This window comes from Lichenostomus cassidix, chromosome 17, assembly GCF_008360975.1.
Source record: "Lichenostomus cassidix isolate B80296 chromosome 17, HeHo_3.0, whole genome shotgun sequence".
Classification (NCBI taxonomy): Eukaryota; Metazoa; Chordata; class Aves; order Passeriformes; family Meliphagidae; genus Lichenostomus; species Lichenostomus cassidix.
The window spans coordinates 4,693,973-4,711,284 of NC_139497.1; the positions used below are offsets into that span (position 1 = coordinate 4,693,973).

A 17,312-nucleotide genomic window follows, 5' to 3' on the forward strand; every position below is an offset into this window, starting at 1 on the left:
TGCCTGCAGACCCCAAAGTGAAAGGGGAGAGGGCCTGTCCAGCCCCAGGGTGGGACTGAGCATCACACCAGTTCCAGGATCCCTGGACAACCAGAGACCAGGATGGCTGCAGGGCTGGAGGAAAGTTTGGAGGAACCCAGTGGCCACCAGCTCCTTGTGAAGTGCTGAGGCACCTCTGCCTCCCACCCTGCCCCTCTCCAGCCCATTGTGGACTCACAACAGCTCAACATTCGTGGCCTCTCTGCCCTCAGCAGGCAGAAATAATGGAAAACAAATTGGTGAACTTGGGAACGTTTCAAGTACTTCATCCTTCCAGGACACCAGACTGCTGATGAAACCCCAGCTTTGCAGGCACCATCTTAATGACAGGCCAAATTTCAAAGGCTTGCAAACTATTTCTTGTGCTGCCCCACCCCCTCAATAAAAGGTTGCATCAGAAAGAGATATTTCCATAATTTATAGTACGGGCATTTCACTGGGGAGACTCACTCATCTGTACTTACAGATACATTTAAGAAAATGCATCCTCCCACAATCCTGCGCCATTTACGACTATTGGCACAATCTGTAATCCTCAGTCTTCAATTAAGGGACACCTTAGGGTTCATTATCACACAATTGCTCCCTGTGAACCATGCCAAATGCTGTTTTGGCACAGAGCTTGGAAGATGAATTAGAAGGAAGTCTTCTCGGTAATGCCCGCTCCCAATTCCCATCAGCAGCCTTTATGCCCTCCTCTAGCCATTTTTTCCCCCCTCTCCCCTCTTTCCAAGTGGCTTTTACTATCCCATCTTTCACTGTCTCTCTTGATTCTCTGGAGGTATATTTAGAGATGCTGCATCTCCTTTTCTTCCGGCTCTCAACGTGCCTCCCACTCCGGGCTTTGCAGATGGGATCTTCTTTCCTCCCTTCCCCCGTCGCAAACCTCCCCAGCTGCCTGGGAGCAGGGAATGGATGGAGCTGCCTTAGGCTGGAGGGGCTCAAAACTCAAATTTTACAAGAAAGGGATCCCTGAAGGGGTGACAGTTATTGCCAAACTTAGCCTGGGCACAACTAAAGGTTAATTCTCTTACCACAGCTGATAACAGCTGGAGTCACATCCCTCCCATCCCTCTCCTGGTCAGTGCTGCTCCAGCCAGCCCCTGGCAGGGATGGATCCTGAATGGCTTCAGCCACAAACTTGGGGAAGAGCAACAAGTTCAGAGCATTAAAACCAGGGGCTGCCAACTCCTCCACAAACAACACAACCCTGACAGGGCTGCAGAGGAAACTTGCCGGTGTTCACACAGATCCTTCTGCCCCAAAACGGCGACAATGACAGCAACTTCCCTGGCAATGCTCGATGGCACGGCACCAGGAGGAGGTGACAGTGACAGTTTCTCCCGAATAAAGGCTGATGCTGCCCTCAGTGATCACCCCAAACTCCCCAGGATGCAGCACAAGGAGCTGAGATCTGCAGAGAGGGAACAACAGAGTCCAACAGACGGGAAATACTTCGCCCACAAGACACCTTGTGGAAATTTTATTATATAGAGTGTAAAATGCACCTGTCAGTCAAATAAAAAGAACACTTTTTTTTTTTAAACACCATGCTCAACATTATCCAATCGCGGTTCTTTATAGTTAGACATTTCAAGCATAAGGAAAAATAAGGAAAGAACCCAAGAACAGTAAATTCAGTACATTTAAAAACGGAATGTCCCGCAGGGCAATTAAAAATGCAAGAAAAAATAGCTTCAATTCCGTTTTTCCTTTAAAAATACACTGTTATCTGTACAAGAAACACTACAGTAAACATCAGAAATCATATTATCCCTTTTATTAAATCAAAATTATTTAGCGCATACTGTGGTTAATACTAAATTCATTTATTTCTCTAGGTAATTTGACAAATATTAGATAAGAAAATATTTAAAAGAAACGGAAAAGCAAAAAACACCTTGGAATTAAAAAATAGTTACTACCTTTTATATGGTTTTATGTTCCACAGTGTTTGTTAAAGGTACTAATAGCAGATTCATTTTAATATTAAAAATAACAGTATTTATATTTCTGAGAGCATAGAGGAAAAGTTTTTTTTCTTTTCTTTTTTTTTGTTTTTTCTTTTTTTTTAACAAGCTTGGAGGTCTTAGATACATAAATGCAACTAGCAATGGAGACATGAAAAAATGTATTGCTAAAAAAATTAACACGTTTTTATATTACCCCTTTAGACTCTAGAAATTATACAAACCCTACAAAATGCCCCCCCTCCCAGAACTTGCAAACAGTAACTGTCTCAAATACAGAAATCATATCATTAATTACAATACATATCATAGTTCAGTTTTTAAAAAATGCAATAAAATCAAAGACAGCCAAGATACAAGAAATTAGAAGTAAAACATTTAATGAATTTACATATTTAAGAATATTTAAATACTGTTTAAATTTTTTTTTCTTTTTAAGATTTGTTACATACCACCTAAGACTTCCAAGCCACTCTTTCTGTTCCAACAGAAAAGATCGAAAATTAAAGGGAAAAAAAAAAAAACCCACACAAAAAACCCACATGTTGAAATGTCACAGCTCTGGGGTGCGTTTTGGTGCCTGCAAATTCTCTGGCTTCTCTCCAAAAAGAATCCCGGAGGTTTTTTTTTTTCTTAATATAAATTTGGAAACAAAATTACCAGCATGTCCATAAGTTTAGTACATTACTAATTGTTCCTGATTCTTAGAAAAGTTCAGTATAGATTATCCTACAGCTAGTGTTTCACAAACAGAAAAGTCTTCATCAAAATGTTGCAAATCTAGAAACCTCTGTTACAAAAAGGTTTTCTTCCACAACGATTCCAAGGAAAAAAAATTGCCACGAGGACCTTGTTCTACTGCTCCTGGGAAGAAAGAGAGGGGAGAAAAGTTACTGAGCAGCAGCAAATTATCAAAGCTGCCGAGCCCTCCTCCCCCGACACAGGTCTGTCCCCGCTGCAGCTGAGCAGGACAGAGCTCAAAGGATGCTCCGAGCTGCCACCAGAGCCCTCTGCCCTGACACTGTCCCAGAGCTCTCCTGCCCCTCACCAAACAAGACCTCTCTTTCTAGCAGGGCAGAATTGGGGAGGGATGAAGAGAAGTCCTTTTATCACTGCTCCAGGTCACACTTGGCCAGCGCCCGCGGCGAGCGCCGGCAGCAGCACCCGGCTCCACCTCGCTGCTGTCAGTGGGGAGAGCAGCTGCTGGGGGAAGGATCCACAGCAGCCTCTGCTCCCCCAGAGCCACAGGCAAATGTGGAGCAGTGGGGCCAAATGTCCAACCACAGCAAGGTGTCTGTGTGCTTTGCACAAACTTTTTGCTGCACTGTTTGCTCCACGAAGCGGTGCTTGGGAAAGTGCTGAGCGTGATCAGGATAAATCTCACACAACTCTCCAGTGGGCTGAGTGACAGCTGAGATTTTACTTGAAAGCAGGTTAATCCAAATTATTTTTCGACAGTTTTGGTCTCTCTTTCAGGACAGGGAGCTGGTGAGCACATAGCTCCTGTCCCAGCATGAGAAAAGGTAGAGCCTGCACACAATCATGTGCCAGTGCTGTGCTACCTCACCAGCCTGGCTTCATCATCCCTTTTACTTTAATTCCTTTAAGTCAGACTGTCTGGGGCCTGTAAGGAAAGGCTCCCAGGAGAAACAAATAACCTCCCAGTCCCCTCTCAAAAAACCTTCATCCTGTACAGGGAAAATAAGACTGATGTTGAAGCAATGCCACCTCCCCAGCCACAAAACATCTCTGCTTCACCAAGTGAACCTGAAAGAGAGCCCCCACACCACAGCTAGGCAAATACATCCAATTTCCCAAGGGAAAGAGCAGAGGGGGCTGGGGAAGGTGAATACAGACCTGGCTGTGGGCCTGAGCCTGCCCTAGTGTCTGCCCGTAGTAGGCAGCCTGCTGTCGGTAATACTCTGCCCAAGCCATTGTGTAGTCCGGCTGGGAACTTGCCTGAGAAGCAGCACTGGCAGCATGACCTGGAGGGAAAAAAGAAAAAAGGGAGCGATGAGCAATTCCAGAAGTCCAAGCCCAGGCTTAGGATCTCCTTTTGTCAAGCTTAAAGAAGAGCCAGCCCCCTTCCAGCTGCTGCAGACACCTGACAGAGTGACATCGGCTCCGCTGCATGGGATGGCAGGATGGGCTCCGAGCTGCACTGTGAGGGACAAGCCAAGAGCAGGCAGAAAGCACCCAGAGCATTCCTGTGGCTGCAAGGACAGGCTGACAGCCTGCACACCCCTCATCCTCAAGGCCCAAAGCCTCCAGCAGCACCAGATCAAAGCAAATCCAGAGGTCGGGATCATGCGCTCCGTAACACAGTGGAGAGAGCCAGGCCTGTGATTTCTGTGAGCTCTCCTACCCTCTCACAAGCCAGCTCCAGCTTTCTGGATTTGGCCAGCATCAGTTCCTGCGTGCTGTGTTTCCCCAGGCAGGCTGGCTGCAAGCAGGGGCACAAGGGAACTGGGGCTCAGTGCGAGCAGCTCTCCCGAGGCGCGACAGCACAACCGAGAGCTTTCCGTGGGAGCACTACATGCACCATCACCAACAGGACAGGACCAAAGGGGATCTCGAGAGGACTGGAAGCTAAAAATGGCAGGGATGGAGACGCAAGTCATTGGATTAGTTAACTCTTTGTAACAAGAGCTGATACATCTCCAGTAAGCCTCTTTCACTCACTCTGTTTTTTGAAATACTCCTCCCATGCTTTGCTGTAATCGGGATGGCTGTTCTGCTGCTGGCTCTGTTGGCCTGTGCAAAGATGACAACAAGGGGTACGTCAGTATGGAACAGGTGACAGTTTCGAGCCAGTGACATCTACCTTTCCACTAGACAGGTTCTGGGTCTACCTCAGTTGCCCGGACTTGACACTTCAGCTTCCACCTTTCTACAGTGTTAGGCATTTTCAGTTCAGCGCAAGCTGAGAACAAACTCAAGTTCCTGATCTCACCTCACCTGCAGAAGGGCATGAAGCCAAATGTCACCCTGCTGGGACCTGCTCAAGCCAAGGACGTGGCTGGGAGCTGCCCAGTCTGCAATCAGCCACCCCAGGGTCTCAGTCTGCTTGCACTGAGTGCAGCAGAGCTCAGACACCTGACAGACCTGACACCTGTCACCTCCACAGAGCCATGGTTTGAGTCACCTCATTTGTTTTTCAGGGGCTTCATCCTTCACCCCCACTCTCAGCAGAGCAGAGCTGAGGGACCCCTGTGGGCAATGCCCACCCTGCCCACACACAAGCTTCCAGCACAGGACCTGCACAACTCTGGGGCAGCCACTATGTTCCCAGCTCCTCACAGTGCCATGAGCCCTGGCCAGGGCACAGCCAGCTCCACTGCCCTCAGCACACACCCTGGGCATCACTGGAGAGAGAGCTAGACATCCCCAGACAGCCATGGCTGGCTCATGCTGCTGTCTCCAGGGTCCCACAGTGCTCCAAGGGAAGCAGTGCCAGTGTCTGCCTACAGGTCCCAAACCTTGGGCTCCACCTAGCACAGACTCCCCATCTCTGAAGCACTAAGCACCTTCAATCCAGCCCAGCCAAGTGTTACTGCAGGGGAAGCCTGGCTGGCTGGGACAGAGGAGGGATACTTGCTCTTCCCTTGATCCTAGTGTGAGCACAGAGCTCTCAGTGAGACACAGGAGAAACAAACAGCAAACAGCAACAGGGAACTGCAGAGAGGCACAGCAGGAGTGCAGAGCATGAGCCACTGCAGACATGGAGAGCAGGCAAGGACAGAGGACACGCGTGGAGCAGAGCTCTTCCCATCCCATCCCAGCTCCCTGCACAGCCCACCCCAATGCCGAGGGGGGCTTTGAAGTGGGGGGAAGGGGGAAAATAATACACTGCAAGTGTGAAGTGGGTGGAGGGAACAGGGCAGCAGTGTCCTGTCCAGGGGCATAAAAGCGGGTTAAAAGACTTGACCAACGCTACAAGTCAGGACCTTTTCTGGCAGAGGTCAAGGCTGCCTCAACTGTCCACCTGCTAATGCCAACAAAGGACCTCCTTCAATGCCTTTTCTTCTCGGAGAATTACAGTCCGCAGCAGGCTGAAAGGACATGCAGCTAAATGCATTTCACAGCAAAATGTTTCCCCAGCCAGTTAATTTATTTAAGATGGGGGAAGTAATTAAAATCTAAATACATGTGTAGGGGGTGGGGGTCTGCCCCTCCTCCCACAAGGAGGGCACTCGAGGCTGTCCCCAGGACGCCGGCGCTGTGACAGGGCTGACAGAGCTGTGACACACAGGCTGCAGCACTCAGGCCAGGGACCCTGCACAAGGCTGCTCTCAAATTGAAGTGCAAAAGCAGGTGTTTACCTATTTCTTATAATAATCCTCCTACGCCTTGGTGAGCATCACCTGGGCACTGCGGAAGCAGAAGAAAGTGATGAAGGCTCTTAGAGCATTATGTGTCCTCTCTCCTCACCCACACTGCCTCCAGTGTGCCTGGCTACAAACAGGATCAGGGAGCATCCTAAGCACACATGCAGCTAGGGAGCCAATATTTTCCATCAGGCTCAACAGCCTGATAATAAATAAAGAAATGAAACATCTGCCTCCAAAAGACAGCAGTGTGGGACTAAACCCACACAGGAGAAGGACAACAGCAAGGCAGGAAGCTCCAGGGGTTTTGGGAGCCACCCAAAACCTGACATTACAAAGCTGTCACCACTGGGGTATGAGCTGCATTATTGGTCATCAGGGTGCTCAAGGGGGCTGTGCTTCTTATACCAGGCTCCAAAGCCAGGAGGGGAAAGCCTGAGAAATTATTATCTGCTGCAGGAAGGGAGATTTTTCTTTCCCCAAGGGCTGGTGGGCAGCATGAGGGGATGTTTCAGCAAGGTAAGGAACAAATTAAGTTACCAAGGTGAGTTTCTATAAGCATCTTGCAAGGCAAAGAGCAATGCACATTCTGTAAGCATTTATTCCAAGGCTTTATGGGAGATAAAAGTTGAATTTTTTTTATAGAGCTTTCCCTGCTGCACTGACTGCTCTGCTTCCCAAAGCTCAGGGAAGTCCAGAGCTCTTGGGGGTGCAAAGGAAAGGAGTAGAATAAAAACTTTTCCTGTAAAACAAGTTAATGAGAAAATACTCTTCCTCACCATACTATTCCACTTCTGTACACAAGAAAATCCCATTGAAGCCCACCACTGTATTCTACTGACCTGAAAACAGAAAAATACTCATCTTCTCCAAGTCCCTAGAGCTCAAAGGAAAAGCCATCATTTCTAGACTGTAACTGCTAAGAGGCAGGACTCATCCAGAGTTTAACACACACTTGCCATGCAGGGTTCCCAGGTTCCACCACAGCACACATCTCAGACATGCACAAAGTTAATAAAGCAGCACTGAGATTTCCAAATTTCACATATTCACATATTCACAATTTCATAAGCACGCAAAGGTGATTGGTATTAGGACTCCCCATTCCAAACTGCTCAATTTTGACTTAACAGGTTTTCAGGAAAGAACAATCAGTACAGGAGCCCTGCCTAGCCTTCTTTCCATTTCCTGAATCCCCTTTCCCTGTCGTTCCATCAGTCTGGAAGCTGCACAGTGAGAAAAGCTCATAAGGAACAATTAAATTAGAAAATTAAATAAGAACAAAGAGATGGGAGGGCTCAGCACCAACACCGTGTGCCTGTTAGGGCAAGGTGGGATTGGCATGTCTTGCCTGGAGAATCCTGGGAGAAGAGAACCTGAGGCAGGAATGTTTTTGTTAGAAAGGAACAGACAGCAAGGACCAAGTTTCTACCCAAAGAACAGAAAGAGGCAATAAGCAGTGAAGCACACAAAAAGCAAAAGTTTTCCGAGGTCTTCAGCTTGTTCTGAGCTCAAACACCACCACCACGTGCCTCCACACACCTCTTCTGCTCAGGAAATCGTTCTGCTGTTTCCACACATGTGGTCTCGTGGGTGAACCTGCCTTTTGCAGGCACAGACTGCAAAGAGAACACCAACCCTTCTCCAGCCCAGGTCCTGGCACTTACTTGGGACTTGCTGTCCAGGCTGCTGCCACGTCTGGTAGGTACTGCCCCAGCCCTGCGTCATGAACGCCTGAGGACCACTGCAGAGGACAAAAAGCCATGCTCAAGTAGACAATAAAATACTTACCAGGCCACAGGCATGAAGATGCCCAGAGAAGTTGTCACTTATAGTCAGCAGCTGCTGAGCAAACACGGGAGCAAAAGGAAAGCTGTGCAGGTGTGAACTGCTATGTTCTGCCTTGGTATCAGTCTGTTCAGGAAGCCAAGGTGAAGATACATCACACTGAACAGCACTCCTTGTGCTCTATGTGCTTCAGGCCTCTTCCCATGCTCTCTCTGCACTAGAGACTGGAATTTTGGAGATGCCAATACCTACCTGGCTCATCACTTAATAGATGAAATCTTTCCTGTAGTCAGGCTTAAAGGATTGAGCTCACTTGCTTTTGCTTCTGAATGCTCAATTTTTAAAAGGCTCCACTTATACCCCACCCCTTCAGGGTCTTCCACCCTTCTCCCAACACTTTCTAGCTCCCAGCCATCCCCCCAGCCCACGGGTGAGGAGATGCAGCAGCTTACTTTTGATGAGGTGTAGCGGGTGCTTGGCTGAACGGACTTTGACCAAATCCTCCAGGTCCACCCATGCTGGTACCCTGTCACAGAATCCATAAATATTTAATGCCAGCTCCAAGTACTGGGTGGAGGCAGCTACTATGAGTAGTAAGAAAGGAGAGAAGACAGCCTGGGACACGTGGATCCTGAGGTTGCAGTCAAGCCTTCTCCTCTCAAGCAATTCAGCGCGAAGGCAGCATTTCAACTTTCCCATGCCCCAGTTCAGCATTTTGTGTTTTTTTACCAAAGTCTCCCCATTCAGTCATACTGCAGCCTGATGTTATTAAGCTTCAACACCACAGCACTGCATTAAGTGTAAGATAAGTCATCCTGAACTTACTGGGCAAGGAGTTGAGCGTTTTACTTTCAGGATGATGCTGCCAGGACTGTGTCATTCTCACACAGTGACACTATTGTCTTCCTTTCAAAAATCTCCTTTGACAGCCTTTTCATAACTTATTATTGCTGTTTTTCCCTTTTACATAGCTGTATACACTACCCATGGCTATGTCAACAGTCAAATGCTTCTGGGACCACAAAAATTAGCCCAATGGATGCTGATCCATTAAGTCCAAGCCAGCTGCTAAGAGGCAAATGGTTTTGAAGCTGAATAACACAAGCACATGCATTCTGTGCTATCCTGTAAGTCGAGGCCTACACGTACCCAAGAGTGACAACAGCATGTCTGAAAGGGACAGAGCAAGAGAGCAGAGATGGAACTTACACCAACTTTCTCATCTATGAGATGTCTAGCGAGCTCAATTTGCTGGGGGACCCCTCTGATTGTGAATATTCGTACGCCAGGGTCTGTGTTTGGGGGTGGGTTTCTCTGCAGCTCCACGTGTGCTCCTGACTGCTGATTTATGCTCTTGATGTTCTCACCACCTGAAGAGAAGAAAACCAAGATGTAAGGAGGGATATCCAGCATGTCTTTCTGTAAAACCACATCAAAGTCAGGTCCTGGGAATGGGTTATAGTTTCAGCCACCTTCCGTGTGCCTCAGGATGGCAACAGCAAAAGAAACCACAGTACCTGAGCTCATGCTGCTCCTTTAATCTACCTCACAAACATAACCTGAAACCATGAGCTACTGCAACAGTTTTTAGGGTCATGGATGATGCTGCGTACAGTACACACAAGCCCCACTTGTACCCACTGCCAGACTGCCAACAAGATGCAGCATGGCTGGGATACACTTTGACAAAACAGATACAAAACCTGCACTGATTGAATTCTGTTGGTTTTGCACAGCTGTTCAAATCCTCCAGGAAAAGCAGATCACCTGCATTCTAACCATGCTGGTTTTTCTTCTTTTTTCCCCATCACTAAGGCAAAAAGCCACCAGCCACATAACAGAGCTTAAGCTTTTTCTCCCAAACATGTGCTGTTTGATAGGTTATTGCCTTAAAGCAGCCTCTGCTCACAAGCTTCCTATTCACCCTGCAGCCACACATCCCTCCACAGCCACGGCAGCACACGATTCCAGGCTGTCTCCTGCTATTTCAGAGTTAGCTGTGCATGCAGTGAACATGTCTGGCTCGTTTGCCATCTGGATGCACAAGAGCACAGGAGTGCTTCCAGCAGGATGCAGCAGGGCCAGTCAAAGTGGATCTGATTTCCTCAAGACCTGCTAGGTCCCGGTCTCTTCATGAAATTTGCTTAACAAAAGCCTCAGCCCATGTTACAATGGTTCAATTCTTCTTTTGGAAGCTCACACAACTTACAGACCAGCTCCACTCAACTGGAGAAATTAAAGGGTGTGGGGAAGGAATGGGTTTTACAGTTTTTAAACCACAAACCAAAAAAAATCATCACTTCAAAGGATAGACAGCAAGCAGGACGGAGAGCAAAGGAAACTAATCAGAGATTTTTGTTGGTTTTCATTAAAAAGAATCTCCAAAAATAAACACCTCAATTTTGCTCGCATTTCCATCTCTATACATCCAGCACAACTTCAAAACAAACTGTGGATGTTGCAGACACTTGTTCATTTCATTGTAATGGACTCGTGACCTTTTTAACACTTTAAAGCCTTCTTGGGGAAGGGAGGAGGAAAAGTTGCCAAAGGGCAATTAACTCTTTCTAAATGAATTTTTGAAGATGCATTTAACAAAAGATAATCATGTCACATCCCTGGGCAGACAACAGGGATTGTACTGTGCAGCCAAAAGCCAACCCACTTACTTTCAGTCAAGCATGGGAAAAGGAGTAAGATGAAGTTTCAAAACCATGAAGGGGTTTTTTTTTGTGTCATGCTTTTGTCTGATGCAGACTTGTTTGAAGCTCTGGTTTTTACATATTGAGGTGAGATCTGAATCAACAGCCATTTCATCTGCTTAATGAAAACAGAGGACCCTTTCAGGCAACACAATTTGAAGGAGTGGCACAACTCCTTTACTGGGTGACAGAGGCACAACCAGAGGTTGCTACTCGGACTGCAGACTAGTTTCTCCTTCCAAAAGGGGATTAAAAATCGAAGCATTCTCAAACTGGAAGCAAAGAGAATACAGATTTCAAATCATTGCCCCATTTAGCATTCAGCACCAAGCCTGTGCTTGTTGGGCCTGTTTCGACAGCAGGTCCTTCCTAGACCCTACAGCAGGATCAAGTTAGCTGCCTCTCCAGGTTTGGTGGCAGGCTGCAAGCTCCTACCCCCACACCAGAAGGACTTGGTGCCCTTGTCCTCTTTCCCCTGGTGCATGTCAGAGTGCTCCCTCCCACCCAGCTACCCCAACCCAGCCTCCAGAGCATGCAAACGCCGTGACGCAGCCAGCGGTGCCGGAAGGAGTTGTCCTCCCCACGGCGAGGTGACCCGCTCGGCACATGGTGGCTGTCTATAGAGCATTCATCCCGCTCCATTCTTCCACCTGATGGGGGGCAGGAACGATCCAGGAGTGGCCTCCCGGCTGGACGTGAAATCCTAAAGCAATTAATCAAACGTGCTCAAAGGCCGAGCTGACAAGAGCCAGGCCGGCCGCGGTATCTGTCAGGATTGCCGTATTTATCATGGAAATCCAGGGGGGCCCAGGGAGGCGGCGGCTGTTTCCAAGCACCACCAAACACAGACAGAGTTTGACATGTGTATGGTGCTCGCCTCCACCCTTCCTCAGGGCCTTTGGGAAAGAAAAAGCTGCACCTACCCACCCTCTAGAGGAAAAAGCCACGCACGGGATCCGCAGGGAGTCCTGCCAGGTCCTAAAAGCTCTCTCTCCCAAGCTGAGACGTCCACAAGAAAAGGGCACTAGATCTTCTGTCACATATGCTGCAGAAATTGAGCTGAGAAACTTCCCAGCCTCCCTCTTCTTCCTGCTTCTCAAGTGGTCACATGGGGCTGTGAGCACAGCAGCAGTTACCAGGTCAGATCACACACACCACACCTGGGGACCCTTTGCTGGGGTGCTGATCTTGAGACCAAGCTGATGGCCCAGAGGCTTCAGACACATTTTACAGAGAAGGCCAACAGCCCCACTGTGTATCACAGCAAGGAGAAACAGCCAACAGCTGGAAAATGCTCAGAAACTATCAGGGAGAAGCAAAGGTTTTGCAATTGGTCACTGTTAAGAAAACCCCACTAAGATCCCCTCTGCCCTGCACTGCCCCATGGGCAGCTGGGGAGGAAATAACAATAATTGCTTGTCTTGCATCAATGTGTGGAGAGTGTAGCACATCCATGCTGGTCCAGACCCCAAAAGGCAATGCCACAGCCATCACTCACTTGACAAAAGTGAAGGCTGCAACAGCCTAAGAGCACAGGCACTGTGAGAACACCGATGACAAGGTGGTATTACAATGCTACCAGCACTCAAATCACCATACAACTAGTAATTAGTCACTGCAGAAAGCTTCTGATCTGGCCAAGTAAGAATCCCTATTTTGCTGTTGTGGAAACAAAGGTAAAAAGCCACCCTTCACCCCCCAGCGAGGCTGTGCCAGGCCCTGCACTTGAATGCTGGGACATTCACTCCACTACCTGCATTTATCTTTTCAGCACACAGTGCTCTCTGTAGTCACAAATGCTCCACTTCAGTGCACCGCTGAACAACAAGTGACCTTTTCTGATCTTTTATTAAAGATGACTAATGGATACAGCAATAAAGTTTCATTATAATTTGATTTTTCCATACATATAAGTCTCACTCATGGGCTTAAAATTTGCTTTGCTTGATCTTTTGCCCAACTGGACTGTTCAGTGAGGACAAGCATAATCACTCTGCAATTTCTGCACAACAGGGAAAAAAAAGCAGGTGGTTTTTCATACTGAAAAAAGTTTTCAGGTTTGTGAACAGGCTTGTAGCAAAGAACAACATCTGAAAAAAATTGCAGCTACAGGGCTGACCTGCCCATGTCCCTAGTCATCCAACAGGGCAGGAGCTCAGGGTGCTGTAGGGTCAGGCACATGGCACAGAACAGCAGGGAAAGAGGCCACAACAAGTCTCACCACAAGCTTCCTCCTGCCCAGAACACCCAAAGCTACTGCAACTTGGCCCAATGCCCTCAAATCTCTGCCTCCTTTTCTGCTGTAGCTTATCTATTCCTATTCTATTCTCTGCTGAGGCTAAAAGCCAACTGTGATTACTTAAATCCTAATTCAGGCATATGTCATTCTTTCTGAAATAAGCAGATATAAAAATGAAACAGTGCTGCTGATAGGTCAGTACATCAGCTCAGAGACACCACAGCAGTTCAGAGCTGGAGAGCTTGGCTGCTCCTGGCTCTACCCTAAATCCTGCCACTGCCCCATGTGCAGCTCCTGCTCTGTAACAAACTGAGGCTGCTGCTGATACTCATAACCATCACGGGGTTGTCCTGGGTGAGAGAAATGTCTGATGACTCCTCATCCATGTCCTCAGCATGCACAGATCCACTGGCCAAGGCTGCCAAGAGGCCTCCATGGCAGTGTCTGAGTGGCACAAGGTGCAGCAGCTGCTGTGCCAGCTCAGTGCCAGCACAGATGCAGAAAAATCCTCCTACTTCAGGTGTTCATCACACACTTCAGGTATGTGGCTGGAAGCAGCTACTGTTATTACCACACTCAGAGATCTTCCATTTCCTCACACAGCACTCACAGAAATCCAGCACGATGAAATGACTGTTCTGCTTGTCCCTGATAAACTGTCCTTTAAATGAATTCTCTGTAAAAGGAATCCACAAATGAACCTGCCTTTTCTCAGCCAGCTGCTTGTTATAACAAGCTTATTTGACAGCTCTGCATTAACAGCCTCTCTTACAGCTTGTGAACAAGGGCCTGGAGAGTACAATTATCACTGAGAACCCCACAAAGAAAACAACCACAAGTGCTTACAGCTTATTCCTGAGCTGCATTCACTTGGCACTAAATACCTACAATCAAAAAACTCCAAAGCATCACTGTCAGGCAGCAAGGACACGACCATCCTGAGAGAGAAGGATTGAAAGCTGAGGTATCTGGAGTCACCACACCCACCTTTGCCTATAACCAGGCCACACTTGTCAGCTGGCACCGTGTAGGTGATTTCCTGCATGCCCCCAGGTGTTCCAACACTCCAGTCCCCACGGCCACGACCTCTTCCCCGGGCAACAGCCAAGCTTCCAAAGCCATCTCGTTCCTTAGAAGGCAAAACATGTGTATCAGTGTTTTTTTGCTGGCCCCAATGTACACTAAAAATAAAATAAAGCAAGGTAAGTTAAACTGCCTCATAATCAATGGCATTGAATTGAGATATTCCTGGACCACAATTTCACATTCAAGGTTTTGAAGCACTTTAGAGAAATGCCAAGTAATGTAGGTTACGGTTGCCTCCCTGACTCAGGAAGGTATTTATATTTTTAAATGCATGCCTTTACATCTGCTGAAATAAACCTATAAATAAGCATCAACTACTAAAGGACTCTTAGTTTGTGATGGGGGCTCTCTTTAGAGCAAACAAGGCATCTTGGCACTGACACACACCAAAGTTGTTTCTAAACCCTTTCAAGTGTCATCCTGCTGGAATTACTCAGCTGAAATGCACATTCTCCAAAACTTCCAAAGGAAGCTTTCAAGTTGAAAGACACTTAAAGGACGTACCTATTTTGAGTAAGTGACTTCTCCTAAAGCAAATGCCAGGGGCAATCAGGAGCTATCATAACAGCTCTCAACACTTAAGTGAATGTTATGAAATGTGATGAAAGCAAATTATGAAATCAAGTATTCCAACCAGGTATTGGGACAAGAAGAGATATCAAGATGGACAAATTAAGTACTTTGTTGGACAAATTACGCTCAGGTTTCTGAAATGGCCTAAAGTTTTAATTTCTCATAGTACAAAGGGAATATACAACCTCCTTAAAGAGTCTGCCCTGGTACTTCACCCATCTTGGTACTTCTTGCTCTTGGGTAATGCAATCTGTTGGTGTGTCAGAGCACAGGGACACAAGATCTGAGCAGTCATCCCCTTCATGTGCCTCCTACCAGACCAGAGGGCTGGAGTTTGAAGATGAGGAGGCCATCAGTAGCACCAGATGAGTCACTGTCTGATGCTACTGATGGACTCCATTCTACCAGGTCACTGTTGCTAAACAACTTAGCAACAACTAAACAGGGAATAAATGTGGAGCTATAATGAGCCCTTGTAGGCCTGGTAATAGAAGACCTTCCCATACCTCAGTCAGCCCATACTCATTAAAAAACTCCCCCACCATAAACAAACCAAACCCAAACCTAGCAGCTGCATGTGTGGCCTACCAGGGGAAAACTGAACAGTGCTGCTGTTGAGAAGGTGCCATCCATCCATCCATCCAGCTGCCTGCATGCAGCCTACATTCCCACAAAGCCCTTCCAGAACCCACCTGTGCCGTGAGGATGAGCTCACTGATGATGTGTGCTGCGTGCTGACACCGATCGGGGAGCCCCATGACCTGTGCGACTCTTTCAGAGCTAATCCCATCATCTGTGGAGAGAGGTGGCAAAGACTAAATTAAAAGCAGAAAACATCCACTGGCTAACAAAAGCTTCCTTCCAGCACCACCACTGCTGGCAGCATTTTCACACCACAGAACTATCCCAGGAGCTACTGCTTCCCTCCACCTTCAGCCCCTCTTCCCTGGACTGAAAGAAGACAAAACCCAGCCCACACTGCAGAGGGAATAACACTCAAAAGAAAACACTTTCAAATGTCAAAAAGCCATGAAAGAGACTGATATAATTTTAAGAGGACAAAGACAGCTTTGATAGGTGATCAGACAGCCAAGGACCCAGAGAAAGTTACTTAGAATTAATCAACTCCTGATCCCCAAAGGCTTTAATGTCCTGAAGGAGAATTCTTTAGTAGAAAATAAAAGATTTTTGTTATTGTTATTTTTATTTATCTATATAATTACCACTCAAGACATGACTGTTGTGACATCTAATGTTCGCAAATGAGCTGTGTATCATCTTACTCTCTGAAAACCAGGAAGTGCATGAGGAGGCAGCACATCATATTTAAATGGGTTTCAGAAAGAGACACAATGCACCTGTGAATGAGGAAAGCCTGGCTGCTAGAACCCAAAAGTGGAACACTGGTCAGAAAGCAACGGCTCTCCATCCTCACACAAACCTGGTTTAAATTGAATCCTAACTCCAGCATCATTCTGAATCTTTTTGATCATTTCTCCATTTCTTCCTATCACAATTCCAACAGCAAACCTGGGCACAGAGACCTGATGGGAAAGGCAAAGGAGTATGAAAGCTCAGAGAACTAGACTGAATGACTCTGATTTTACAAGGAGATGCTTTTAACTTTGAGGACAGGCCATGTTAGGCAGCTCCAGGCTACAGAACAGCATCACTTGAGAAAAAACAAACACGTGGCCACAAATTCCTTCCCCACTAAATGAACTCTGCACTACAAGAATGCAGCTTAAAAACCAGACAATTAGAAAGTGCCATCTGGGAGTCCATGAGAACTCCTCCTCTTTGCAGAGCCAGACTCGATTTTTCTGGCAAAAGAACACAATGCATTTAAAAATAAGCTTACAGGTTACATGTGTAGTTGGATGATTCCCCCCACTACCCATCCCACAGGGAGGTTAGCAGAGTACTGTGAAGGAAACGTACCTCTATGCTGCCTCCTCCCATTCTAGCACTGAAATCACTGCGTACGCCTCGGAAGTCTGCCTGATCTTTCTCTCGGATGATCTCCAGTACCATTTCCCTCGCTTGCTACATGGGGAAAGAAGTTACAGTTAGCTTCAAATTATTCTGCTTGCCCTCCTGGTGTTAGGGTCTCAACAGTGGGTAATGGTCAGCTTCAGGCACAAGGATCTCCATCTGCTGCATGGGAACAGAGTGCTGATTTAGGATTTCTTTCACCACAGTCTGTTCTTGATGGCATCTTCCATGTCTGACAGAACCTGCCAGGTGCACAAGGTGGCAGTTCCTTGGGTGCAACTGCTTCTCCCAGTCTTTCAAAGAGGCCCTTCAGCTTTTAAAATATCTTTTTGTTTCAAGTGAAGGCCCTTTCCTACTGGATAGAACTGAAATCAATATAGGTAGAAGCTGTAGTAGCACAGCAGAGATCATGTCCACTAAAAGCTACAGAAGACATACCAAGGGGGCAGGTGGGCAGCATTGAGCTTACCGACTCTGAGAAGTTAAATCCAAGTCTGCAGTAATCCAGAAAGATATTTTCTGAGACAAATGAATATTTTTCCTACCTACTGGCAGCACTCAAGGCCATTCACAAACCTGCATGTAGCCCAGT

General features: G+C 47.1%; 1 protein-coding gene across 5 annotated transcripts in view; it reads right to left on the reverse strand.

Annotated features, from left to right (window-relative positions):
- Window positions 1-1,491: 1,491 nt before the first annotated feature.
- The window catches only part of FUBP3 (far upstream element binding protein 3), a 38,830-nt gene continuing 23,009 nt past the window's right edge, over window positions 1,492-17,312 (reverse strand). For 4 of the 5 annotated variants that reach the window (XM_085077006.1, XM_085077005.1, XM_085077004.1 and 1 more), the window contains 10 exons: window positions 16,667-16,771; window positions 16,167-16,269; window positions 15,418-15,518; window positions 14,054-14,195; window positions 9,335-9,495; window positions 8,578-8,651; window positions 8,005-8,081; window positions 4,692-4,763; window positions 3,867-3,994; window positions 1,492-2,873 (listed from right to left, as the gene is read on the reverse strand). In XM_085077006.1, the coding sequence (XP_084933132.1) occupies window positions 2,865-2,873; window positions 3,867-3,994; window positions 4,692-4,763; window positions 8,005-8,081; window positions 8,578-8,651; window positions 9,335-9,495; window positions 14,054-14,195; window positions 15,418-15,518; window positions 16,167-16,269; window positions 16,667-16,771 (972 nt within the window). In that variant the 3' untranslated portion in view covers window positions 1,492-2,864. The remainder of the gene's footprint in view (window positions 2,874-3,866; window positions 3,995-4,691; window positions 4,764-8,004; window positions 8,082-8,577; window positions 8,652-9,334; window positions 9,496-14,053; window positions 14,196-15,417; window positions 15,519-16,166; window positions 16,270-16,666; window positions 16,772-17,312) is intronic. The other variant, XM_085077007.1, reaches the window with a different exon arrangement.